The sequence below is a fragment of the Phyllostomus hastatus genome, unplaced genomic scaffold, assembly GCF_019186645.2.
Source record: "Phyllostomus hastatus isolate PE091 unplaced genomic scaffold, TTU_PhHast_1.1 phas_contig_196, whole genome shotgun sequence".
Taxonomy (NCBI): domain Eukaryota; kingdom Metazoa; phylum Chordata; class Mammalia; order Chiroptera; family Phyllostomidae; genus Phyllostomus; species Phyllostomus hastatus.
This window is the reverse complement of record NW_025333709.1, coordinates 42,289,600-42,316,012: the sequence shown is the minus strand read 5'-3', so window position 1 is coordinate 42,316,012 and position 26,413 is coordinate 42,289,600. Positions and strand designations below refer to the sequence as shown.

Below are 26,413 nucleotides of genomic sequence, written 5' to 3'. Positions count from 1 at the left end.
GGTAGTAGGCACATTGATGTATTTATTTCATGACAATTTACCAAGTAATTATAACATATGAAATATTGAGTGGCTTACTGAGGATATGTACATTTTTCTTATGTCTATACTGAAATGGAGGGTATACCTTTACAAAATACAGTGTTTTGTTTTGTTGTGTTTTGTTTTGGGGAGGTAGCAAGTTATACTCATAGACTGATTTCTGTCTTCTCTAGGAATCTATGTAGCACAGGCTCATGTGGAAATTACTATAATTTCACATGTAGGTAGAGTACAGGATACTATCTCTTAATAAGCCAAATAATGAAGTAATATATATTTCAAACAAATGACTGGTTAATCACACTATTGTTACAAGCAAGAGGGGATGAAGGCATAAGGTCAAATTTAATAAAGAATCAATGACCAACCAAGAAATGATTGCCAACTGCCAGCACAAAAGTACAACTCCCTTCTTGCTGGAGCAGGATGCTAGGGAGAAAGGTAACAAATTGGAAGGCTGGCTGATCTCTTTCAAGGGCTGCTTTGAGGGTTATCACCACTTCTAAGGGACCCATGCTGCCAAGACAGGAAGGAATGCCCAGGGGTCTCTGGAGAGATTTTTGGTTAGTAAGAGTCACTCTGCCCAAACCAAATCTCTCAAATAGTCCTAAAAATTCTCAGATTTATAGCCTAGATGTTTCCTGGCCATAGTTGCTTCACCACACCTTCTCATCAATAAGCCCCCAGGTGGGAGCTAGAGCCTCTGCTTATAAACAAACGAATGTAGAGTGATATCCCAACAGAAATATCTTCATTCTTACATCAAAGCAAATACTTTAGTTTTTGTAATGAACAAGTGAATTCAAAAAGACTTAACTCATAAACAAGTGGATTTGAAATCACATAAATCATTTAAAGATCTATGGATCAAAAAGTGAAAGAAATCAAAACCTTAGAAGAAATGCCCTGGGTGCTATTAGTGTGGTCAGCAAAAGCTTCTCTGAGACATGACATTGACCCAAGGCCTCTGTCAGAAGTTAAATGTGGCCTTGGGTGTTGCAGGGAAGCCTGCTCTGAGAGGGGGACAGAGGAAAAGGAAAGTACAAAAGTGCTGAGGTGGAAACACACTTGGCAGCTTCAGTGAACAGCCCGAAAGCACAGGTGCTGGCAAGACAGTGTGCATAGGAAAAAGAGATAGGACAGGTGGTTACCAAGGGTCTGTCCATTGTCACACTGAAAAATTCAACCAAGTAAATTTGAAGATCGAATGGACTGCATTAAGTGATTCATGAATGGGGCAAAAAACAACTAGCAACTAGAAGGGTTCTAAGAGGTTTTGTACAAAATGGAAGGTTTGTATAAGAAGAAGGTTGTAGTGGAGGAATTATTAGCAAAAAAAAGGATTATTTTTAGAATGGGCATCTCTTTTCAAGAATGAGATTGTGTAACCAAACCAAACACAGAACCAGTTTGCATCCTTCTCTCACAAAATAGAAAAATATAGTTCAGGGATGACAATAATGAAAATAAGATTTGTTTCAGTTTTGTAGAGGGTAGAAATTCTGGGAATCAGAACCAGAGTCACACCTACATTTGAATGCTCAGGCTTTTTCTTGGGATGAGATGGTGGGGGTAGGCTTTTCCTTCTGGTGTGATTTTCTATGGCTGTGGGGCACTGACCTGCTGTCTTTTGTGGGAGTAAGAGGTGGGGGAGCTGAAAGGGGAGTCCTGCAGCTTCTTCCTAAGTTCACTCCCTTTGTTCAGGTGCTGTCTCTCTGTTTTCATGATCGTTCCTCCCTTCCCTAAACACCTGTGGTATATCTCAGCTGCAAGGAGAAGTATCAAAAGAAGTCCCAGACCAGGATGCTTTAATCTAAGTATTCTCTGGCTAGGGAGGAGAAGTATAAACCATTTCCTCTCAAATGTCCTTGGTTAGGGGAGATAAGGCCTTGCAATTCACCAGCTTTCTGTAAGTTGTTCAAACTCTTTAACCTTGTTTAATACTCTTTTTAAAATTACTTTATTGTTCAAACTATTACAGTTACCGTAATGTTTCCCTCTTTGCTCCCCTCCACCCAGACCCTCTCCACTCCCTCAGGCAATCTCCACACTGTTGTCCATGTCCATGGATCATGCATATATATTCTTTAGCTGCTATATTCACTATGCTGTCATTTACATCTCCATGACTATTTGGTAACAATCAATTTGTACTTCTTAATCCCTTCACCTTTTTCACCCACCCCCCTTACACCCCTCCCATCTTGCAACCATCAATCAAAACCATCTCTGTATCTATGATTCTGTTTCTGTTCTGTTTACTTTGTTTTTTAGATTCAGTTTTTGATAGATACATATTGGTTGCCTTTTCTATGTTCATATTTTTTATCTTCTTCTTCTTTCTCTTAAAAAAGACCCTTTAACATTTCATATAATACAGGTTATGTAATGATGAAGTGCTTTGGCTTTTTCTTGTCTGAGAAGTTCTTTATCTGTCCTTCAATTCCAAGCAATAGCTTTTCTGGAGGAGTAATTTTGCTTATAGGTCCTTGCTTTTCATCACTGAATATTTCTTGCCATTCCATTCTAGCCTGCAAAGTTTCATTTGACAAATAAGCTGACAGTCTTAAGGAAGCTGCCTTGTCTGTAACAAACTGCTTTTTTGCTTGTTGCTTTTAAGATTCTCTCCTTGCCTTTAAACTTTGGCATTTTAATTATGATGTGACTTAGGTTGGACCTCTTTGGGTTTATTTTGTTTGGGACTGTCGACACTTCCTGAACTTATGTTTATTTCCTTCACCAACTTAGGGAAAATTTCTGTCATTATTTTTTCAAACAGGTTTTCAATTTCTTGCTCTCTCTCTTCTTCTGGCACCACCATGATGCAAATATTGGTATGCTTGAGGTTGTAGCAGAGGCTACTTACACTAACCACTTTTGTTTGTATTCTTTTTTCTTTTTGCTGTTCTGGTTGAATGTTTTTGCTTCTCTATATCCAAAATCACTGATTTATTTTACAGGTTCATCAGCTCTACTGTTGATTCCCTATAACTTTTTCTTCATTTCAGTTAGTGTACCATTCATTTCTGATTGGTTCGTTTTATGCTTTCCATGTTCTTTTTCATGCTGTTGAAGTTCTCTCTGAGTTCATCTGCTCTTCCCCTAAGTTCATTCAGCATTGTATACAAATAGTGTTTTGAACTTTATATCTAGTAGGTTGCTTGTTTGCATTTTGTTTAGTTCTTCTTCTGGAGTTTTGTTTTGTTGTTTCATTTGGGACATGTTTCTTTGCCTTCTTCTTTTGGTAGCCTCCCTGTGTTTTGTTTCTATGTAGTGAGTAAATCTGCTATGACTCCCTGGTTTGGTAGAGTGGCCTAAAGTAGTAGGTTTCCCGTAGGGTCCAGTGACACAGCCTCCCCATCACCCAAGCTGGGTACCTGAGGTGCACTCACCATGTGGACTGTTTATACTGTCCTCTTGTAGTTGAGCCTTGATTGCTGTAGGCAGGTCAATGAGAGGGATTTACCCAGGTCAACCAGATGAAAAGATTGGCTGTGACCACTGACCACCAACCTCTGACCACTGTAGAAGATCAGCTGTGCACAGGCCCACTCCACAGAGCAGCACTTACATGAGCAGGGCTCTGGTACCTGCTGAGTCCACCCCTTGGGTGTGTTGCTTGTGTAGACAGTTGCGTGGTGGTGCTTCAATATGTTAGGTAGCTGTCCACCAGGTACATTGGCTCTGTAGTCTCCTGGAAGGTACAGGCCAAGATCAGCTACCACCTGTGTTCTGTCCAGGAACACCCAGTGTAAGCTACAAAACAGCCTGCAGATGGCTGCCATTTGTGCTTGGTGTGGAGGTGTCCAAACAAGGCCAAGCTGTGAACCAGCACCAGCTATTGCAGGTGCCAGGCCTCTGGCCACTTAGCAAGAGGTACAGAGCTCACTGAGGCCAGATGCAACTTGTTTGAGAGAATTTAGGAAAATCTGAGGTATGAGCCAAGACAAGCCATTTGTTGAAAAAGCCACTGTTAACAGCTTGGGGGAGACCAAACCTTAGGTGGGGCAGAGCCTCAAAAATCACAAGAGTGGAGCAAATAGTGTGAGCCAGGTTGATGGAGTCTCATATATGACATCTGTCAGTCAACTCTGTGACAGAAAGGTTCAGAAAAGGACCAATGGCCTCTGTCACCACTTTTGTCTGGGCAGAAAACTGCTGCCCAGCCATCGCCCTGATATGAGACAACTCACTTCCATCTCGTATGTCTCTGATGCCTTTCAATGTGCTGCTCACAAGCCAGACCTCAGAGGCAGTAAGTCTGAGGAGGTCTGTGCGTGGGCACTTTGAGAGAACCTGTATAGCAAGCTAGCAGTTTCTGTCTTCCACAGCACTAATTTCCACTGGTTTCTAAAGCCATAAGTTATGTGGACTGATACTCATAGCACCGAGACCTAGGCTAGGCACATCGGGTATGGGGCTAGGACCTCTTGCTTCTGAGATATCACCCCTGATTTTTATCTGCTCCATGTGGGTGTGAGACCAACCTGTTCTGCATCAACACCCCTACTAAGAGTTTCAGTGTTTTTTTTCTTTAATTCCGCAGATGTAGGATTTCCATTAAGCTCAATTTCTGGCAATTCTGAGTACTGGTTGTTCTGCAGTTTAGCTGTAATTTTGATGTGGTGATGTGAGGAGGCAAGCCCTGTTTACCTAGGCCACCATCTTACCTTTCACCTTGTCTCAGTTTCCTCATTCCACTTGCCCAGGAATTTTCCTAGCGTCTTACCTTTCTGTCTAAATGGGAAGGGTTTATAATGCAGATTGCATCTTCTTCCTATGCAAGATGTACAGGACCCAAGTGACAGATTACCTCATTGGACTGAGCAGAAAATTCCAGACTGGTAAATAAGCATTATATTTATGGAAGAAGTTGAAATTTCAATTAAATCTGCTATTAAATCAAGGTTTGGCATAATATTCATTTAAGAAAGTGACACCATTTACAGCCTATGATTTTCTTTGTTTGTTTTTGGGTGTTTTTTTTTTTTTGTTAATACCATGTAGGGTTTGGTTGTCCTAAAGAGATTTGGAATTTATTCTAAATGGATTGAGAAGCCAAGTAGAAATTTGAACAGGAGAGTGTCATACTTTTATGGGTTTCAAAGCAATATCATTTTGGGTGAGAAACACACAGTAGGTTGAAGAGTAGAAGCTGAAGAGCTAATGATGAAATATTTCTCCTGCCATGATACAATTTTTCTTCAAAAAATGTGACAGCATTGCCCTACACGGCATTTCACCACCTGATTTATGTATAGAAAAGAATATTCAAAACTATCAAAGACATTTTTTAAGTTTATTTGAACCAATAAGCGAGGAATGGCACAAACAAATCCACAGATGAGAACATGTTCTGCAGAATGGCAGTATGGCAGTTCTGTTTTTGCATTTAGAGTCAAAGGAGAGAATCTAAGAAAGGTTATATGAAGTCCATTTGTGGTAGATTAAGGAGGTGGGAGAAAGTGGGCTTTGGTGTGGTAGGGGGAATCTCTAGGATAATACAAAAAGTGAAATGGAGAGATACATACTTCTTTTACATTGGCAGGTACAGAATACTTCTTTCACATTAGTGGGTCCAGAATAGGTAACATTTTACATTTATAGTAAATGCAGATGGTATTTTGGCAGTAAGAGATGTTTGAGGTCATTGTGCTGTGCTGCTCAAAGCCATGCCTTTGAGAAATTACTCGGGCATTTCAAAGGTGTGTTATCCTTGATGCATAAGAACAAAGGACTGGCTATTTTACAGTACAGATTAACCTTTTACCAAGGAAGCTATTGGCCTGGAATGAGACTACTCACCAGGACCCATCCAGTTAGAAATTTATGATCAGATCATCCTGCATGGTGACCTTGTGTCACTGAACTTGTCCACCCTGCTGTGTAGTCCCTTTTACGAACAGCCATTAGAATGGCTCTTATGATTCCTCTGCTACAAAAGGGTGACTCTCCCACCTTCACTTTGTAAAATATTTGTCATCAGAAAATGTCAACTTTAAAGCAAAACCATCTATGAAGACCCAAATAAAAATATCCCTCTTCTGCAATTCGATGACATTTATTTGAAGCACACGTATGACACTTCAGAAACCTTTCATGGGAGTAATTCACTTAGGCAAATTAATTCCTTTCAATGTTGGTATCTTTGTGTTTCTCCTTCAGATATAAGGAGAATGCTATGAAATTGTCAAGGATTCACCACGATCAACCTGTAAAGCCCCTGGATCGAGCGGTCTTCTGGATCGAGTTTGTCATGCGCCACAAGGGAGCCAAACACCTGCGGCCAGCCTCCTATGACCTCAACTGGTTCCAGTACCACTCTTTGGACGTGATTGGGTTCCTGCTGGCCTGTGTGGCAACTGCTATACTTGTCGTCGTAAAATGTGTTCTGTTTTGTTGCTGGAAGTTTGCCAAAACAGAAAAGGGAAAAAGGGAGTAGTGGTTCCCTAGCCTGAAGCTGACATATCTTATAGATGGGACACCCCCAGTTTATTATTCCAGCAAGAAGTAGTTGCTTCTCCTGGGACAAAATGACTTTTCACAAATTAGCTTCTCATTCAATCTGTTTTCCCGTGATTTAGATCAAAATTTGTTTTTAAGGGATTTCTACCTCTTTAAGGTTTATAAATCTGTCATGCCAAAGATTAATTTGATTAAAATGAAACAAGTAAAACAATAACTGTGTTATTCCAATTTTAAAGATGTGCAGGAAGAAAAGTTTAACTGTCTCAAGCATTACACAAGGACACAAGAACTATAAGTAATCTGTCCACATGCCAATATTATTTCACAAATACTCAGAATATTTTAGCTACATTTTACTGCAAAATTCTGTAGTCTCATCTTTTACTAAAGAAACTATTTCACAGGTTCAATTCCCCACCAGGGTACATGCCTGGGTTGCAGGCCATAACCCCCAGGAACCGCACATTGATGGTTCTCTCTCTCTCTATCTCCCTCACTTCCCTCTCTAAAAATAAATAAAATCTTTAAAAAAAAAAAGAAAAGAAACTATTCAATAATTAGAACTTTGTACAAGGATTCACCTCTCCATTTGATTTTAGGAGACCTGTAATGCTCCCTGGTTTTGCTGTATATCCAGACTCAGCATCACTTGTGATTTAAAGACTGGCATGTCGCTTGCTTTCAACTAGTTTAAGTTAATTTGCCATCAAAATGTACATGGATTTAGAAATATAACAACAGCTAGCCACTTCCTGTTACAAAATAGAGCTATTTATGAACAACTGGTTTCAGTAACTAATTCTCTTTTCCTCAGAGCCTCTTAAAAAGATTCATCTGGTTGCTTTCACTCTCATTTCAACTTTTAATAATGGGTGTATACTCCCAATTGTCAATTTGATCATGTAGAACCCATACTCTAAAGGGACTTACTGAATTTGTGTCCTCTCAAATGTGTGTGTCCACATGCCCACTTCCTGCAAAACAAAGCGCAGCATCTCTCATCTACATGCAGATATGGGGAGCAATTCAAGGTTTCAGTTGAAGGGAGTTTGAAATAATGATTATTATTCCCCATAATCACACTAGACCTGCATGTCTCATTCCTTCTCTCTTTCCTCAGAGGCCTCCTATCCCATCCCTCCCATTAACCTAATATTAAAACTTTAATCCTTTAACATGACAAAAAAAGAGAATAAATTCATCTCTTTCTTTTAAACCTAGGCACTCTATGACAGACCATAATCAATACCAGTGCAAAAAAATACAAAAATCATGTAAATTTTATTGAAGTAGAAAAATCAAATCACAAGGATTTTTCAAAGCCCTCCTAAAGCAACAGGATTGAAGTGGTCCAGGGGAGAGCACACTCCTCTCTTTATTGGTCAAAAAGACCAAAATCTAAATCTCCCAGTAAACATTCTCCAGGATAAGCATGCATTCATTTTAGAAACAAAATAAAACTTCAGTCATGGGTGTTATCACTGAACAAGGTTATCACTGAAATTTCCATATAACTCTTCTAATGATTTAAAACAACTTTAAAGGAAAACAGAAGTAACGTAGTGCCATAGTAGATCCTAATGTTACATCATGCATACAGGCTTATTTTTCCTCAAACCTATCCTGTAACACATATAACAGATAAATCACAAACAAAAATCAAACATTCCAAGATGAAAATAAATGGAGCATATGAACAGACAAGTCACAAAAGTAAAAATTGGCCAGTAACATGTAAAAGATGGCAAAGCTACTGATTTTAGTTAAATGTAAATTGAGTCAATACATTGTGACTCACAGGATATTTATCAAACATAAGAATCTATGGGGGAAGAGACCCAGTGGCTGCCAGAAAGCACTCACCTGGAGGGGCCAAGCTGCCCAGCATGAGGAGCCCCTGAGTTCCAGGAAGCAGAGGCTGGCAGTGGCTCTTCCAGCACAGCAGGAGCCAGGGCAGCTGGTTCCTGTGTCACCTCTGTGACCCAACACCTCCAGATTCCAAGGTGAGATTCTGTGCTTAGATGGCAGTTAGTCCTGCCTGAGCAGGGTGTGCAACTACCGCTGCACCAGGCAACCTACACCAAAGATCTGACAGGCCTGAGTCATCGCTGCCTCACCTATCAGTGCTGGCTTGGTTTTGCCTGGATTGTGTGCGGTGTGATCCAATGCATACATCAGCCACCACTACAGACCTAGGCTGCTGCCCTGATGTGCTGGCTAATTGCTTTGAAAACGTGCAAACTCCTACCTGGTTAACAAAGGTGGGTGCTGTCCAACCAGCCTGTCCTGGTGACCAGCACTTGGTGCTACCAGGACCAAAACACAATCTGCCACTATGACAACTGGCCTTGCCATCGCTGGGTGTTCCCTCAGCTGCCTCCAGCTGTGTGGATGTCAGGGTGATCATTTGTAAGTGGGTTCCTGGGCTGCCTGCAGGGGCTGACAGTGTGGAAGATCGCTGCAGGTCTGGACCCCTGGTACGACTGCAGCCTGTTGCCCTTGGATGCTGTCAGAGGACATTTTTGCTGTATTCAGGTGTGGAACCCCATCCCGACTGTGCAGCTTGGGGAGAGTGATCCACTGAGACTGACTTGCAGATCTGCAAACAAAGCCTTCTGTGGCACCTCAGCCAAGGATAAGTGTCATCACCCCCTACACTGGCTGAGCCCAGAATTGTTAGATCCTGTCGCCAACTAAACCTCAATATGCAATTTGTGGATTCTGGGTCACCTCACCCCACATCAGCCTCAAGAACAGGTAGATGTGTGTTATTTGCCTCATGCCTCTCAACGTAAGAAATATACAAAACTGCAAGAATTTTTATTGAGCTATTTTTACTCCTTGTAGGAATTTTCATGAGTGTATTTCAGCCAAACTGATGACAATTGCTGGGAAGCAAAACATCAATAGTCCACCCCGCTTTATACACTACATTCAAAAGAGAGGATGTAGTGGGTCCATGAAATCCATCAGTGATACATTAGGGAGGCTGGAGAAAGCAAAGCTGGGAAACCTCTGGAACTGGATGAAAAGCAAAATGATAGACCTGCACTTCTTTTGCATACGTGAGTGCAGGGGAGTTAACAGTCAACAATTGACTCAGTAACAATGAGGGGATTTGTGGCCTCCTCTTTGGTGCTGTGGTACAGTATCTGTGTTGGAAGGGATCAAGGAAAAAGAATTTACTTTGACATTCTAAAGTACATTATCATAGATGCAAAAAGATGATTCACAGGCTTAATTAAGGTAACGACTGACATTTATCAGAGAAGAGACTGGCCTAGATTGTGACTACTTGACATAAATTATTTTAGTTAATAACGTTTCATTTCAGACCATTTTTTGCAGGTACTTCAGGTTTTAAGTTAGTAAAGCCCCCACACAGGCCTCCACTGAGCTTCTCAGGTGTAGCATGTGGCCCCTTTGCATCCACATGACTCTCACAACCCTTTAAAACATTTGGAACCAAGACATTCAGGGAGCCTGAAACTCTAAGGACAGGCAATCCCAGAAGGGCACGAAGGTACTGCTGTCCTGACAGCAGTCAAGAGTGAGACTCTTTAACAGTCTGGCATGTTGGGGCCTCCTGGCCTGGGCTGCAAATTGATGACACATTTGTGAAGGACTGGGTGGTTGGTAAAGTCTGAGCTGAAAATGATGTGGATTGCCATATTCTAAATTACAGTTTTGAAAATTCTTCAAGAATATAGAGAAGAGCCTGAGAATGATTCTACAATACTTGTGAACACCTGCACTCTGTTTTATAAGAGGCTTTTCTCTTGTAATTTGGTGGATGACAGAAGCTATTACTTGGTTCAAGTAGTGTTTCTGAGAACGGCCTTGTGTTTTCAGCACTTGGGTGTCTTCAACATGCGTCCTGTAACATAAGTCACGGGATTTAGTGACAGCTTTTCTTTCACCTCCCGCAATCTAAAGCTTTCTAACTTGTTCGATCCTGTCTGGAATTAAAGAGTAGTAAACTTAGTCTTCCAAATTAATTACAGATGATGTACTTGAGGTCACTTTATTGTATACTAAGACATTCTTTGGGTATTATTTATACCTCAAATGATCACATATATTCTACAGAAATAAGTGTTTAAAATGTAAATTTGCTTCATTTCCTGGGATGTGGTCATTCTGTTAAATATTTTGAAGTAACATCACAGTGAGATATTTGCAGTTCAGCAAGATAAGGCAAACCACCTTTGTAGTATGTTAGTTTCTCTAATAAATTTCTGATTTTTTCTTAATGTCAGCTTTAGGTTCTACTTTATGTGCACACATACATTTTCTACACTATGGTTTGGCTTGATTTGGACCCCAATCAAGTCCAAGGTCCAACCTTCTGCTCTCTTCCAGCACTTTCTTTGTATTAACAATGTTAATTTTATTTTTGGATTTATGGCATGGGTAGAAATCCATGACCATACTGATTAAAACAGAATAGTGAACATTCTTATAGTCCCAATCTCAAGTGCAAAATTTTGACTATTGGGCCAATATTGTTTATTATTGCTTTATTTCACATAAATACCCTTCAGGTTTTAAAGACATTTCCTTCTATTAAACCAAAAAGAACCTGAGGAAGCAATTTTTAGGAAGTTTCATATACAATAAAGCTTTCAAATAAAATTAAATATACTGTTTAACCCTGTAATTCTACACCTGTGATCTGTCATACAAAAACTTACATAAGCACATATTTATATATAGTGTGTTCCCTCAGGTACCTAAATACCTATCAGTCAATGAACACACTTACTTCCAATGAAAGGGATAAGGTAAACAGTAATTACAGAGAATATGAGATTACAAGCAATATTTTTGCATGTTATCCATATTACATTGTAAATAAACAAGTTCCAGGAGACAAAAGAACTATGATACCATTCTTTAAAAATATATATTTAAATTCATGTAAACACAGAAGAAATATTCTGAAAGAATACACAGAATTTCCAATGATGGAAATTTATACATATATATACACACACACATATATATATAGTTTGACATTTCACAACATGGCTTACATGTATTATGTGGAATAATAAATTTCTTAGTAAAAGAACACATTAATTCAAGATAACAAGTTCCAACATTTTTATATTGTCTTATCAGTTTGTTAGTGTTACTCAGAATATTTGGGTTGATGAAAAATCTATTATATCATCTTTTATATCAGATTGAAGCTCTTTTTTCATATTTAAAACAAACAATTTCACTTAAAATATCTAGGAGGTGAAAGCTCTACAAAAAATATGACTGAGCAATGAAGAGATAGCCAACCTAGCAGATGCAGAGTTCAAAACTCTGGTAATCAGGATGGTCACAGAAAGGGTTGTATATGGTCACAAAATGGAGGAAAAACTGAAGGCCATGAAAAGTGGAATAAAGGGAACCAACAGGGAAGGAAGGAAACCAGGATTCAAATCAACAGATTGGAGAAGAAGGAAGAAATAAACATTGAACTAGAACAGAATAATGAAACAAGAATTCAAGAAAATCACGACAGACTCAAGAACCTCCAGCCCAACATCCAAATCATAGGAGTACCAGAAAGAGAAGAGGAAGAGTAAGAAATTGAACCCTTATTTGAAAACATAATGGAAGAGAACTTCCTTAATCTGGCAAAGGAAATAGACCCCAGGAAATCCAGGAAGCTCAGAGATTCCCAAAGAAGTTGGATCCAAGGAAGCACACACCAAGGCACATCATAATTACATTACCCATGATTAAAGATAAGCAGGGAATCCTAAAAGCAGCAAGAGAAAAGGAGACAAGTACCTACAAAGGAATTACCATAAGACTATCAGCTGATTTCTCAGAAGAAACCTTGCAGGCAATAAAGGGGTTGGAAAGAAGTATTCAAAGTCATGAAAGGCAAGGACCTACATTCAAGATTACTCTATCCAACAAAGCTATCATTTAAAATGGAAGGGCAGATAAAGTGCTTTCCAGATAAGGTAAAGTTAAAGGAGTTCATCATCACTAAGCCCTTATTACATGAAATATTAAAAGGACTTATCTAAGAAAAAGAAGAAGATCAAAAATACAAACTGTAAAATGAAAATGAACTCAGAACTATCAACAACCAAAAGTAAAAGCACACACACAAAAAAATAAACTAAGGAAACAACTAGAACAGAAACAGACTCACAGAAATAAAGATCACATGGAGGGTTATCAGCCAAGGGTGGGGGAGACAATGGGGGTTAAATTAATTTTTTTAATATCTAGAAATAATTTAACACAATGTTTATTAAAATGTCAATGTGCCTGAAAATCTAAAGTCACAATTCTTAACAACTTCACTGTTTTCAATGTAAATATTTATGAATTTTTCATTAACTTACTGACTTCTGCTGACTTAAATAGAAAGGTTCCATGTGTGGTGACTTGGTGATATAAGTACAAGTACTTTGACAATCTCCCAACCTGTCTCCTTCCCTTGAACTTTGGCAGGCCTTGCAGTTGCCTCAACAAAAGGCATTCAGTGAAACTGATATTAGTTCCTAGACTCTGATAGAATAGGTAATACATTCTGTCTCTGTTTCTCTCTCATTCTTTCCCTCCATGTGGGTATTTGTACCACCTCAAAGCTAAATGCTCAAATTCATTAAAAAGAGAGGAACAATATTGAAAAGGGACAAGCACTGTTCTGGTGCAGAGGAGAGCCCAGAGCATAGAGAGGAAGCAGGAGAACCAGCCACCTAGGGTTAGAATATTCCAGTGCTGTGTTTGAAATGGTAGAATATTCTGGGCCTGTCTCTTCTTGCTTTAGGAAGTATTTATTCGTTACTTCATTCAGTAAGTGCCCAAATTATTGGGGATCACTTACTACTGATCAGCAATTCTACAGTTACTAAAGATGTTCAGTTGTGGCTGGAATGTTTCTTCATGTCAACTTTCAGTGTTCTTTGTGTGCTCTGCCTATTAATGATTAGCAAACTTGTGAATGCCATTTGGTTTCAAACATGTACCTGATATGGCCTTTCAGATATCAGAGAGGAATCCTCATCCTTTTCCTGGTATCAGCCAAATGATTCTGACAAGCTTTTCAACCTTCTACTGCAAGCTCTTTTCCTCGTCTGAGGTATGTTTGTGAGTAGCTTTCCCATCCATCTTGTTGGTCTGCTGGTGCATTTATCCCTCCTCTACTCACTGTACTTCTTAAATGTTGTTGGTTCAATACAGGAGTTGGTATGCACCAACAGCTGTCAAACATAGAAAGGAATAAGTCTTCATCTTTGGAATTTGGTTGGTCCTTGGCTTTTGTCCCTGCAGGGAGTCCTCGTACATTATCAGTGCCTGCCTCTTCTCTATCCACTTTCCTCTGTTCATTATCAGTGCCAATGAAGCAAAGACCCATGGTTGAGCCCCTTCTCCTTGGTGGTCTTCTTTAGCAACAGACTTTTCAACAAGACAGTCCACCTGAAGTGTGCCCTGAGTGGCTCAACCTCTGCAGAGAATCTCCCTTCCCAGCATTCACCTCCCGCCAAGCTTAAGGCTTCTGCAGGCCAATGAGTCACCTGCCATTCAGAGGGGACCAGTGGTTTGGAAGGAGGCTTTGTAGCTCTTTCCTTGTTCATAGCTCCCTCCAGGTAAGCAGCGTTCATTTTACCAGGCCCTTCTGCATATTCCCTCCTCTCTAAGGATCTTAGATTCTTGTCTCTGGTGCACATGAGGCCCAAAACTCCTGACACCAATACACAGATTTTTAAACACTTGTGATTCTTAAAGGACCACAGGATTTTCTGCAGCTTTTTACTGGCATTTACCAGCTCCCATGCCTGGACTGATTTAAAAACTTTATCTCCCTCTGCCTCCCTTTCCTGTCTTCCACAACCATTGAAAGGATTGAATTTTATAATTCTAGCTATTTTTCTTTGTGGACCTGTTATTTTTCCTGTTTCTGTGAAGCACATACATTGGATATGGGAGGTAAAGAACTATCTCAGATGTTCCTGGTGACTCCTTTTATAGCCATCACTGACTTGTTTCGTGTAACTCAGGTTGGATTTTGGTCCCTTGCTCCACACCACTTGCAGTCACTTCCCCCACTACCTATAAGCAAATTGGGCCCTTCTGGAAGTGATTCCCAGGTGGGTGGGATTGTATACATTCTAGGACCTTGTGGACACCTCTAACAGACTCTTATGTGAGATTGGAAGGTTCTCCCACCACCACAATCCCCACAGGTTTTAACAGTCAGGAAATTTGAAGCTTTCTTTTCCTGTCACTGGAAACCTGAATTGTACAGTCTCTCTTGCTCCCCACTTGTTCCTCCTGGTTTAACTCCCCATGAGTGCACGACCACCTGGTTCACCAGCTGCCGCCTCATCTGCCACATCCTCTAGCTGCTGCCTTGCTACATGTCATCTCTGCCCCAGCTGCCTGTCTCCACCCTGCCTACCAGAATGTATGAATGTTCCTTCTTTAACTCCATGGTTGTCAGACTTCCACACAGTTCCATTTCCTGGCACTTCTGGTTGCTTTTACTTTTAAATTGGTTGCTATTCTTCTTTAGGTTATGTGAGGAAATGAAACATATCTACCTATGCTTTGACCTTGGCTGGAAGTCTGGGGAAATGACACATGCTTAAGGGTCAATGCACAATATTTTGTTTGCATTCACATACCCTGGGGTCTAGTGGAGGGAGGGCAGAGCTCACTAGAGCCACATGAGGAAAGTCTGGGTTGGTGGCTCTGGATACAGAGCTGAAGGGTCAGCTGTCAGGATCTTTGTGCTCAGTTATTTCCCATACTGCAGAAGCCACTTTAATGGGCTGAGCACTTCTCTCCATGGAGCATCAGCCTCAGAGGAAGCAATAGTCTTACCCACAGGAATCCCTTTTTTCTCACACTCTGCACCATAAGCCCTGCACAGGAGTACATCCAAAGACTATTTATGTGCAGGCAGAGATGGATCTCTGGGTGCTTTGACCCTCCCCAAGTCTGGTACTGGTAAAAGCTAAACTTGGTACACCACTTGGCCCTTTCAACACACTCCCAGGCCCAGCAGAGGGAGCCACAAGCTGAGGATCACTGGTAGTGCCACAAAGGTTGGCAGGGACAGTCAGTGGCAGTGTCTGACATAGGGCTACACGAGCGTCTTTGCAGATCTGCCTAACACAGAAACAAACACAAAGAGGCAGCCAAAATGGAAAGACAATGAAATGGGCCCCAAATGAAGAATAATTCTCAAGAAGTGATAAATATAATGGAGGCAAACAATTTTTCACATATGATGTGCAAAGTAATGATTAAAATTATCCTCAGTAGCATGAAAAAATACATAGAAACCATTAAAAAGGACCAGTCAGAAATAAGGAACTCAATACATGAAATAAATATACACTGAAAGGAATAAACAGTAGTTTACATGAAGGAGAGGTTCAAATCAGCAATTTGGAAGAAAACATAGAAAAAAACAATCATCGTAGCAAATAAAAGAATTTTTAAAAATGTGGATAGTTTAAGGAACATTTGGGACAATATGTAGCATAAAAGTATCCACATCATAAGGATACCAGAAGGAGAGGATAGAGAGCAAGAGATGAAGAATCTATTTGAAAAAATAATGACCAAATCTTCCCTAAGCTGGTGAAGAAAGAAGCACACAAGCTGAGGAACTGGAGACTGTCCTAAATAAGATGGGTCCAGAGAGGTCTAACAAGATACATCATAATTGAATCGACAAAGCTTAAAGACAAAAAGAGATTCTTAAAAGCTCCTAGTGAAAAGTAGCTAGTTGCCTATAAGGAAGCTTCTATAAGACTGTCACCTAATTGCTCAACAACATTTTAGGCCAGAGATATTGGCATGAATTACTCAAGGACCTCAACCCAGGCTACTTTACCAATGAGGCTGTCATTTAAAATTGAGGGAGAAATATAGTTTCCCAGAAAGGAAAAGCTAAAGGATTTTGCTATCACCAAACCAGTATTACAGGAAATGCTAAGTGGCTTGCTTTAAGAAGATCAAGGAGAAGACGAAGAAAGAGAAGGAAGGAGGGGGAGGAAGAAAAAGAAGGAGGTGAAGGAGGAGGAAAAGCAGAAGAAGAAGGAGAAGAGGAAGAAGCACAATGACAATGATAACAACAACAACAGAGGGACATAGTATAAAACTAAAATGGCAATAAATACCTACCTATCAATAATCACTTCATATAAATGTTTTAAATGTCCCAATTCAAAAGATATAGGATAGATGATTAGAAAAGAAAATAAGGCCCATGTACACATTGTCTTCAAGAAGCTCACCTTAGAAGAAAAGATACACACAGATTACAAGTAAAGAGGTGAAAAAAATATTTCATGGAAAAGGAAAGGAAAAAAGCAGGGTTAGTAATACTTATATCTGACAAATACACTTTAAAGTCAAGGTTATAGTAACAGACAAAGAGGGACACTATCTAATGATAAGAGAACAATGCAATAAGAGGATATAACCTTAGCAAACATCCAACATAGGGGCACCTAAATAAGTAGAGCAAATCTTGATGTGCATAAAACGAGAAATTGAGATAAATACATTTATACTAGGGGTTTAAAAACCACAGTGACTTCAAAGAATATATCCTCTAGGCAGAAAATCAACAAGGAAATGGAGGATTTAAATGACATACTAGATTAAAGGATTTAATGGATATTTTCAGAGCATTTCATCTCAAAGTCACAGAATATACATTCTTCTCAGGCTCACTTGGGGAGTTTTCTAAGATAGACAAAATGTTATGACACAAAACAAGTCTCAATAAATTTAACAACATTGACAGCACATCAGGTGTCTTCTCTGACCACAATGCTAGACACTGAAATCAATCACAAGAAGAAAACTGAAAATATACAGAGACATAGAAGCTAAACAACATGTTAAACAATGTATGGGTTAATAAGAGAAAAGAAAAAATCAAAAGATACCATGAAACAAATGAAAATAAGAATACAACAACCCAAAATCTGTGGGGCTACAAAAGCAGTCCTAAGAAGGAAATTCATAGCAATAAAGGCCTATCTCAAGAAACAAGAAAAAGCTCAAGTAAACATCCTGATTATACACTTAAAGGAACTAGGGGAAAAAAAAAACAAAGTCCAAACTGAATAGGACATGGGAAAGAATCAAGATTAAAATAAAAATAAATGAAACAGAGTCTAAAACAATACAAAAGATCAGTGAATCCAAGAGCTGTTTCTTTGAAAAGATAAAGAGGATTGACAACCACTGAAACAGACTCAGTGAGGAAAAAAAAAAAAGCAGGAAGACCCAAATAAATAAATTCCAAAAAGGAAATCAATCTCATCCACAATTGCTTCAAAAATAATAAAATATCTAGGAATAAATTTAACTGATAATTAAAACATTCTGTACTCAGAAAATTATAAGACATTGAAGTCAAAAATGAGAGAAGATACAAGTGGAAGCATTAATATCACTAAAATGTCCATATTAACAAAAACAATGTATAGATTCAATGCAATTTCTATCAAATTACCAATGATGTATTTCACAAAATTAGACCAATTTTTTTAAATATATGGAGCCACAAGAGGCCTCAGATAGCAACAGTGATCTAGAGAGAGAAGAACAAAGTTGGAGGAATCATGCTGCTAATCTCAAACTACACTATAAGGCCATAGTCATCAAAACAGCATGGTACTGGCAAGAAAAAAATGGACACATAGATCAATGTAACAGAACAGAAGGCCCAGAAATAAACCCACACCTTCCTAGTCAATTAATACTTGATAGAGGAAGCAAGTGCATACAATGGGCTAATGATAGTTTATTCAATAAAATGGTGGTAGGAAACTTGAGCAGATGCATGCAGGAAAATGAAACTAGACTACATTTTTATGCCACACACAAGAATACATTCAGAATGGGTTAAACACTTAAATGTTAGACCTGAAGCCATAATCCTAGAAGAAAACACAGGCAGCCAAATCTCAGATATTACTCGTAGCAGTATTTTTTCTGCTCTATCTCCTCAGGTAAGGAAAACAAAAGAATAAATAAACAAATGATACTAGATCAAATTAAAAAGGTTTTCAGAGCCAAGGAAACCATCAACAAAATAATAACACAACCTACTGAATGGGAGAACATATTGCTGATACATCTAATGAGAGGTTAATATCCAAGATTTATAAAGAACGTACAAAATTCAACATCAAACAAACAAACAAACAATCCTCTTAACATATAGGCAAGAGACCCGAATAAACACTTTTCTAAAGAGGGAATAGAGATGGCCAACAGACATGTGAAACGATATTCAACCTCACTTGTCCTCAGAGAAATGAAAATCGAAGCCATAGTGAGGTCTCACCTCACACCTGTCAGAATGACCACCATCAATATCAGCAAACAAGTGCTGGTGAAGATGTGGAGAAAGGGGAACCACAGCGCACTGTTGGTAGAAATGCAGATTATTGCAGCCACTGTGGAAAGCAATGTGGAGTATCTCACAAAATTAAAGATCAAACTCCTTTATGACCTAGAGATTCCACTACTGGGAATTTATCTAAAGATATGCAAAACACTAATTTGTAAAAAATACATGCACCACTATATTATTTGCAATGTTATTTACAACAGCAGCCCAAGTGATCATCAGTAGATGAGAAGATAAAACAGTTATGGTACATTGACATAATGGATTAGTACTTGGCTATAAAAAAGAAGCAAATTTTCCTCTTTGAGACAGCATGGTTGTAACTGGAGAACATTATGCTAAGGTAAATAAGCTAGTCACAGTAGGACAAGTACCATATACTTTCACTCATACATGGATTCTAATATACAAACTGAACTAACAAGCAACATAGACACAGACTCACATACAGAGAGGAGGCTGACAGCTCTGTGGGGCGGGGAGTGATTTGGAGTTTGGGGGGATCGAGCCAAAAAAATAAAGAACTCATAGACATGGACAACAGTGTGGTGATTGCAGGGCACGGGGGCTGTGTAAGTTGAAGAGGGTGTAGGGAGATAAATACTAACTGAAATAAAATTTAAAATGAACTTAAAAAAATGCTTGCCTCAAACTTGCAGGTAAGAGTGGCTAAAAAATGGAGTTATAAATAAAGGTAACCCCTGGGGAGGACACTGTTTTTAAATAATAAATCAACTACTTAAAAAAATGTATATTTCATGTTATTCCGAGTCTGAATATATTAACATTAAAGAATAAATAATTGTATCAGAGACTTTGGAAACTGCTCTTTCCAAAACATTCCTTCCTCAGCACATAAAGTTGATAATCATTCATAAAAAGAAAATTCTTAAGATGACTAGCACAGTTCAGTGATAAGTGGTGGGTAGACAGAGAAATGGTGTAGATGCAATTCTACCCATAGATACCTGTCCTTCTACACAGAAAGACAGACTGTAAGTAAGAAAATTTGTGTGAAGAGTAGTATAATAAGGAAAGGTCACCAAGCTAGAAAACATCCAGCAGGGATCATAGAAAGTGTCTTGTGTCATCGACAAGTAAGTGAGACCTGAAGGATGTGCAGTAACAGGAGGAAGGAATGGGGAGAGAGGAAGACACAAAAGGTAAAGCAGGAAAAATAACACTGACAGTTTCCAAGAAGTCCGAATTTAGTGTATGAGAAAGAAGCTGAAAAAGGAGGCAAATGATGCAGAAAAAGGAGGCAGATGATGCTGGAGAAGTTAAAGATAATAATTATAAAGATTTTAAAGCATCTAATGAAGGCATTTATGAGCCAAAGAAAAGGAGAAGACAGAATAAAAGGCAGGTATGTAATCAGATTTCCTTTTTTAAAAAAGCTCTCAGCCCTGGCTGGTGTAGCTCAGTGGATTGAGTGAGGGCTGCGAACCAAAGTGTTGCAGGTTCGATTCCCAGTCAGGGCACATGCCTGGGTTGCAGGCCACGGGCCCCAGCATCAGCACATTGATGTTTCTGTTTCTCTCTCTCTCTCTCTCTCTGTATCTCCCTCCCTTCCCTCTCTAAAAACAAATAAATAAAATCTTTAAAAAGAAAAAAAAGCTCTCAAGATGCAGTCACTGGATTGAATTGTACAGGGACCAGAGTGGAAAGGCCAAGAAATAGTAGTGTGTTGCAAGAGTTCTAATGCTTAGTTTGTAAAACTAGACATTAAAGATATGACAACATGCCCTGGCTGGTATAGTTCAGTGGAATGAGTTATATTCCTGCAAACCAAAGGGCTGCTGGATCCATTCCTTCTCAGGGCACATGCCTGGGTTGCAGGCCTGGTCCCCATTAGAGGGCGCTCAAGAGGCAACTACACATTGATGTTTCCCTCTCTTTGTCCCTCCTTCTACTCTCCAAAAATAAATAAATAAAATGTTTTAAAACATAAATAAAGATATGATGACCCTAACTCTTATAATATTAACCTCATATTTATTTTATACAGAAAGAATATTTAATGTATATGAAATACTTAAAATGTCTTTGGTACACAGTGACACAGAAGTAATATAAACTACTGTTATTATTGTTTTTTTCATTACTGTAAAGAATGTTATTAATAACCTAATATATATGCCTATGATTCCTTATTTAATAGCAACTAGTTTCCAATCAATCAAGATTATATATTCTATCAAAAGTCATAGAGAACATATCCTGTGAAGTACTTCAAAGTACATGTGTAAATAATTTGGTATTCAGATGAGTAAGTTGAAATACTAATGAATTTTTATAACTGTTCAGGATCTTCACCAGTCATCTAGTTTAAAGGGAAGACCATTCCTCAGCAATATGAATGTGCACCCCAGAAACACTGGCAGCCAGTGTTTCTTGCCTTCAATACAACATTTAAACAACTATTCACTTGAGATCCCAAGAATTTGAGATCCTAGAGCATGAAAGAGATTTTCTTATTACAGCAGGAGTTTTCTGCCATAAAAAAATCTCCTATGAAATCTCAGTAGAGATCCAATGGTGAAATTCACAGAAATAGAGATCGCATGAAGAGTTATCAGTGGAAAGGGGGAGATGGAAGAACAGGGAGAGATACAAGGAATAATGAGCACAAATGGCAGGTATGAAATAGACAGTGGGAGGTTAAGGATAGTATGGGAAATAGAGAAGGCAAAAAACTTATATGTATGACCCATGGACATGAACTAAGGTAGGGAACGATGGTAGGAGGGAGTTATAGGTCAGAGGGAAATAAAGGGGAGAAAAAAATGGGACAACTGTATAGTATGGTCAATACAATATATTAAATTTTTTTAAATCCCTGGTAAACATGGTTCTTCCCATGGTAGCTGCCTGCCAAAATGATCAAAGAGAAAATGTACACTGCATATAAAATAACAACCATAAATTCTGTATATATAATAAAGTCCAAACAGTTTCTACCACATCTACCTGAACACCATTCATAGTTTTAAAATGCAAAGAATTCTGTTAGTATACACTATACGGTGTATTCTTAGGAGAGAAAGAATCTATATGCTTTAAACCAATAAATGATCAAATATTTACTTTCTAACCTTCACCACCTCCTCTTGGCACCAGGAGTCTGCCTATGCGGCCTCTCTCCTGTAGGGAGCTCCTAGCCTCAAGTTCTCAGCAAGGGAGAAGGGAAGAGTGGAGAAACTTTTTAATAATAGAGTATTGTTTTCATACATTATCAGTGGGGAAAGCAGAAGGATTTACCCACTATCTATTTACCCATTATCTAGATGATAGATAGATAGATAGATAGATAGATAGATAGATAGATGATAGATAGATAGATAGATAGATAGATAGATAGATAGATAGATGATAGATAGATAATGGATATCAATATAAAATGAGCTTTCCGTGTATCAAACTGGTTAGGGTAGTGAGTGGTTCCCAAAATTTTCTGCATGTTAGAACCACCTTGGGTGCTTTGAACAAAATAATGTGATGCCCAGTTCCATACAAACAAAAGCAGAATTTCTAGCATCTGGGCCAAAATTTAACATTTGTGAGTACTTCCTAGGTGATTCCAATAAGCAGTGGAGTGTGGGAAACACTGATTAAGGTCCGGATGAGCAGAGAACATGGTTATCACTTTACTCAAGAGGCATAATTTACACAAATATCTGGGGAATGGTTTAGTCCATCAGGCATCAGGTATTCTGTTGGTGTCTAAACTAAATATCAACTCCCTGTGACTTTAAAACCTACTAATAAGTTTAACTAAATTTGTGCAAATAAGTAACATTTTATAGAGACTACTTCCAAAGTATTATTACTATGCAAAAGAGTGGCACCACCTTGCTTCCATGTCATTAATTGGTACAAATGAATTCAGTTACACTCATGTTTCCTCGTTCACTGGGCCTTACTTTGTTTGTCTCATCTAGTCCAACCATGGCACCTATTGACCAGTGCAGGAATGAGTTTACTTAATATTTCTTTCTAAGAAACAACTTTCTGTGATAAGTAAAGGTAAGAATATTCCACTGTAGTCTTTTCTACATTTCAAACAATCTTATTCGTGAGTGACCAGTGTCTCTTTAAAATCTATCTGGGTTTTCCCCATTTTCTGCTTTCTGGAAAAACAATAGCACCACTAAGTTTCAACAATATTATTTCTTCTTTTAACTTCATTATCTACAAATGTGCTACTGTTACAGAACAAACAAGGGGGGGGGGGAGCTGGGACGATATACTATTACTGAAAGAAGCCCCCAGGTCCGTTATGTCTGCCACCAGAGGAAAGACGTCTCTCAATGCCAGAGATTTGTGAAAAGGAAAGGAAATGTTTATTTAATGCTATACAGACTTAAAGTAGTGACCTAATGTCTTTACCAAAAATCCCAAAGTCCCTTAAAACACCCACAAACAGACATAGTCCTTCCTTCCTTCCCCCTTTGCCCAGTCCAGAGTACCATATCTCCTAAAGCTGCTGGGGTCCCCACTCTGGCAAAGGCACGTAGTCTTCTCTCCCGGGCCACGGGAGTCCCCACTCTGCCAGAGCCGCATGGTTCTCCCTCACAGGGCTGCCGGAGTCTCCACTCTGTCAAGGCCACATGGTTCTCTCCCTCAGGGCTGCAGGAGTCTTCACTCTGCTAAAGCTGTGTGGTTCTCTCTCTGCAATGGCTGTGATCCTCTCTGCACCTCCACAGCTGCATGGTTCTCCCTCTCAGGGCTGTGCATGGTTCTCCCTTAATGGCTGCTGCATCTCGGTTTAAATCCCCGCGCCCGTCTTCCTCTGCAGCCCCATTTCCGACTCCTCCCACACTCGGCTTCACATACCAGAACTCATATCCTTCCAGCTTTACTGGACTGCCATCATGAGTCTGGGCAGGTGTGCCCCAAGTCCTGGAGCCAATCATCTCCAAGCTCCCATGCAAGCACTGTAGCTCGGGGGACCTGCCCCCAGTCACATCTTGGTGGGGAAGTTACTTCCATTCCCTTGGCTCTAAGCATGGCCACAGCTATTTAACATATCTAAGCGACCAGCCAAAGGCTATAGATATGTTAAATGACCACACCAGAGGTTAGCTGCAAGGCTGTTGCTGTGCAAAACAGCTCTCAATGGCCCTGCTCCATTTGTCCCTTCCCCCAACCCACACCCTGGGGGAGGTGGTGAAGACATCCTAAAATCTCCTAGACACCTTGAGTTCTGGACCCCATTTCAAATGCCCATTTGGGGTCCACCCTCTTGGCTGCACCCTGTAACACTACTAATACTATATTAGTGATTTAATAATACTTGGACATCAAAAGTAGCTTTTCTACACTGCCTGCAATTGAATTCTGCATCAATTTCAAATATAATCTTTTTAAAAATAATTTTAAGATATATTATTTAGTAATTTTGTTTAATCACTTATTTAAATCTGCAGCTACACTGTTTTCTACAATCCTTCAATAGTTACATATTGAAATTTCACAATCTTATCACTTAGGCAAATATTTATATAACAAGTTGTTGCTATGAAAAAAAAGAGAGTCTAAATTCCAGACTGCTAATATATAAACAAATTTCTCAACCATGTCCATTTAGCCACTATCTGAAAAACAGAAAATGACAAGTGTTGACAGGTATGTGGATATAAAGGAACCTTATTTACTGTGATCTGGAATGGAAAATGATACACACTCTATGGAAAACTAAGTGGAGGTTCTGATAGGGGCTTAAGACTTGGGAAAATTTAGCTTAAGGTAAATAGTCATAAATCTAGCAAGTAATGTGTATGTTAAGTTTTTGTTTCAGTAACTACAGATAAGGCCTATCTTGGCGCCTAAGAGTAAGCAGATGACCTCTTGGAGACATCTGTACCAGGAAGAAGCAAGCTACTACCCTTCCCCCTTGGAGGCAACTGTTGAATTTCAAAGGCTTTCGCTGACACCTTGTTTGCCCTCTCCCAACTCCCTTATAAAAGATCTGACTGGGAAAGAGAGAACAAGATGGTTTGTTAGGGTATGAACCCGCCATCTTCTTGGATCGCCAGCCATCTGAATAAAGCACCTATAAAAGATTCAATCACTGTCATTGCTTATTGGATTTGGTAGTGACAAGCAGCCCGAACGCCGGTGTCTTTTCCAGTTACAGTTCTCCAAAATATTTAAAACGAAATTGCCATTAGATCTGGTGCTTCTGTCACAGGTGTGCACAGGTAACCAGGTTCTTAGTGATCGAGGACAAAGAATTGAACCAAACACACAAAGTTTATAGCATAAAGAAAGAGGGGAGGTTTATTAAGTGATAGTACACTCCACAGGACATGGGAGTGGGCCAGCTCTGAGCAGAGGAAAGGGCACGTGGGCTGGGGGATTCTATTCTTATAGGGGCAGAAGCCCCCTTGCTAGTCTTTGGCGGGCTTTTCCTGCGCAGGTACAAGGAGTTGGATTTCAAAGCTACTGCGCATGTGTGGTTTCCCATGACTTTTTTGATTGGCTACTGGGGAAGGGAGTCCCACAATGTTATTTCATTATAATGATATTATAATGAATCAGGGGTAGCGTGCAGGTGCATTCTATGATTCAGAGTTGTCCCAGAAAACAGGAACAACCCGTCTTAGGGGGTCTTTGTCATGTATAGATGTTTTCTACCCTCAGCCCTGCGGGGCCTCTGGAGCTTCCTTCCTGACTATCTCCTGCCTCAACTTCCCCCTGAGAGACATGGTTCTCAAAAATCTTTTTGGGGTTGTTGAAGGATGAAGATCCGTCTTCCATAACTGCTTCAGGCTTAGATTGGACAGTAGACCCTGCCTATTTAGAACCACGGAACTCTCGCCCTATTCTATCTAGAGGTTGAAGAATTCCTGAGGCTACCGCAGATGCTGTATGTTGGTCAGCTTCGACATCGCTCTCAGGGATTGGTTGGAAACCTTGGAGTGTCATCAGTTTGATGTGGAACTGCTTAAGTGTAGAAGAAACAAATTTAACAAGTAAATTAAATAAGCAAGGTCCTAAAAGTAGTAAAACCAGCAGTGTTATTAAGGGCCCTAAGAAGGGTAATAACCATGTTAAGCCAGGGAACCAGGAGGTTAGGGCTTCCTTAATCCCTTGGCCCTGTTGATTATACTTATGTAGCCATTCTGACTATTCATAAATTTTCCTTATGTTAGTTTTGATCATTCCAGAATTATTTACATAGGTGCAGCAGGTTTTATTGATAACAGCACATACCCCTCCTTGTTCTGCTAAAAGATAGTCAAGGGCAAGTCGGTTATCCATGACTACATTTGCCAATGAGTCTACTGATCTTGAGAGTCCAGCTAGAGTACCAGCAGTATCTTTGGAGATTTCTTCTATAATCTTAGTGAGTTCCCTTAGAGTGGCCTCATGATAGGTGAAGCCTCCCCAGGGGGCTGCAGCGGCTATAGTGGCAGCAGCTCCAGCCACTACTAGAAAAAAAGCTATTTTTTTCTGCTGAGAGATGGACTCCCAGGACCCATGGTTATATTTATA

The 26,413-nt window shown here is 39.5% G+C and overlaps 1 protein-coding gene and 1 pseudogene across 3 annotated transcripts in view; both read left to right on the top strand.

Moving 5' to 3' along the window:
• LOC123815848 (UDP-glucuronosyltransferase 2B31-like) overlaps window positions 1-6,721 on the top strand; it is a 47,964-nt gene extending 41,243 nt beyond the window's left edge. For all 3 annotated transcript variants that reach the window (XM_045834536.1, XM_045834537.1, XM_045834538.1), the window contains exon 6: window positions 6,208-6,721. In XM_045834536.1, coding sequence (XP_045690492.1) covers window positions 6,208-6,484 — 277 coding nt within the window. In that variant the 3' untranslated portion in view covers window positions 6,485-6,721. The remainder of the gene's footprint in view (window positions 1-6,207) is intronic.
• Window positions 6,722-9,215: 2,494 nt separating this feature from the next.
• LOC123815637 lies at window positions 9,216-14,040 on the top strand (annotated as a pseudogene).
• The last annotated feature ends 12,373 nt before the right edge of the window (window positions 14,041-26,413 follow it).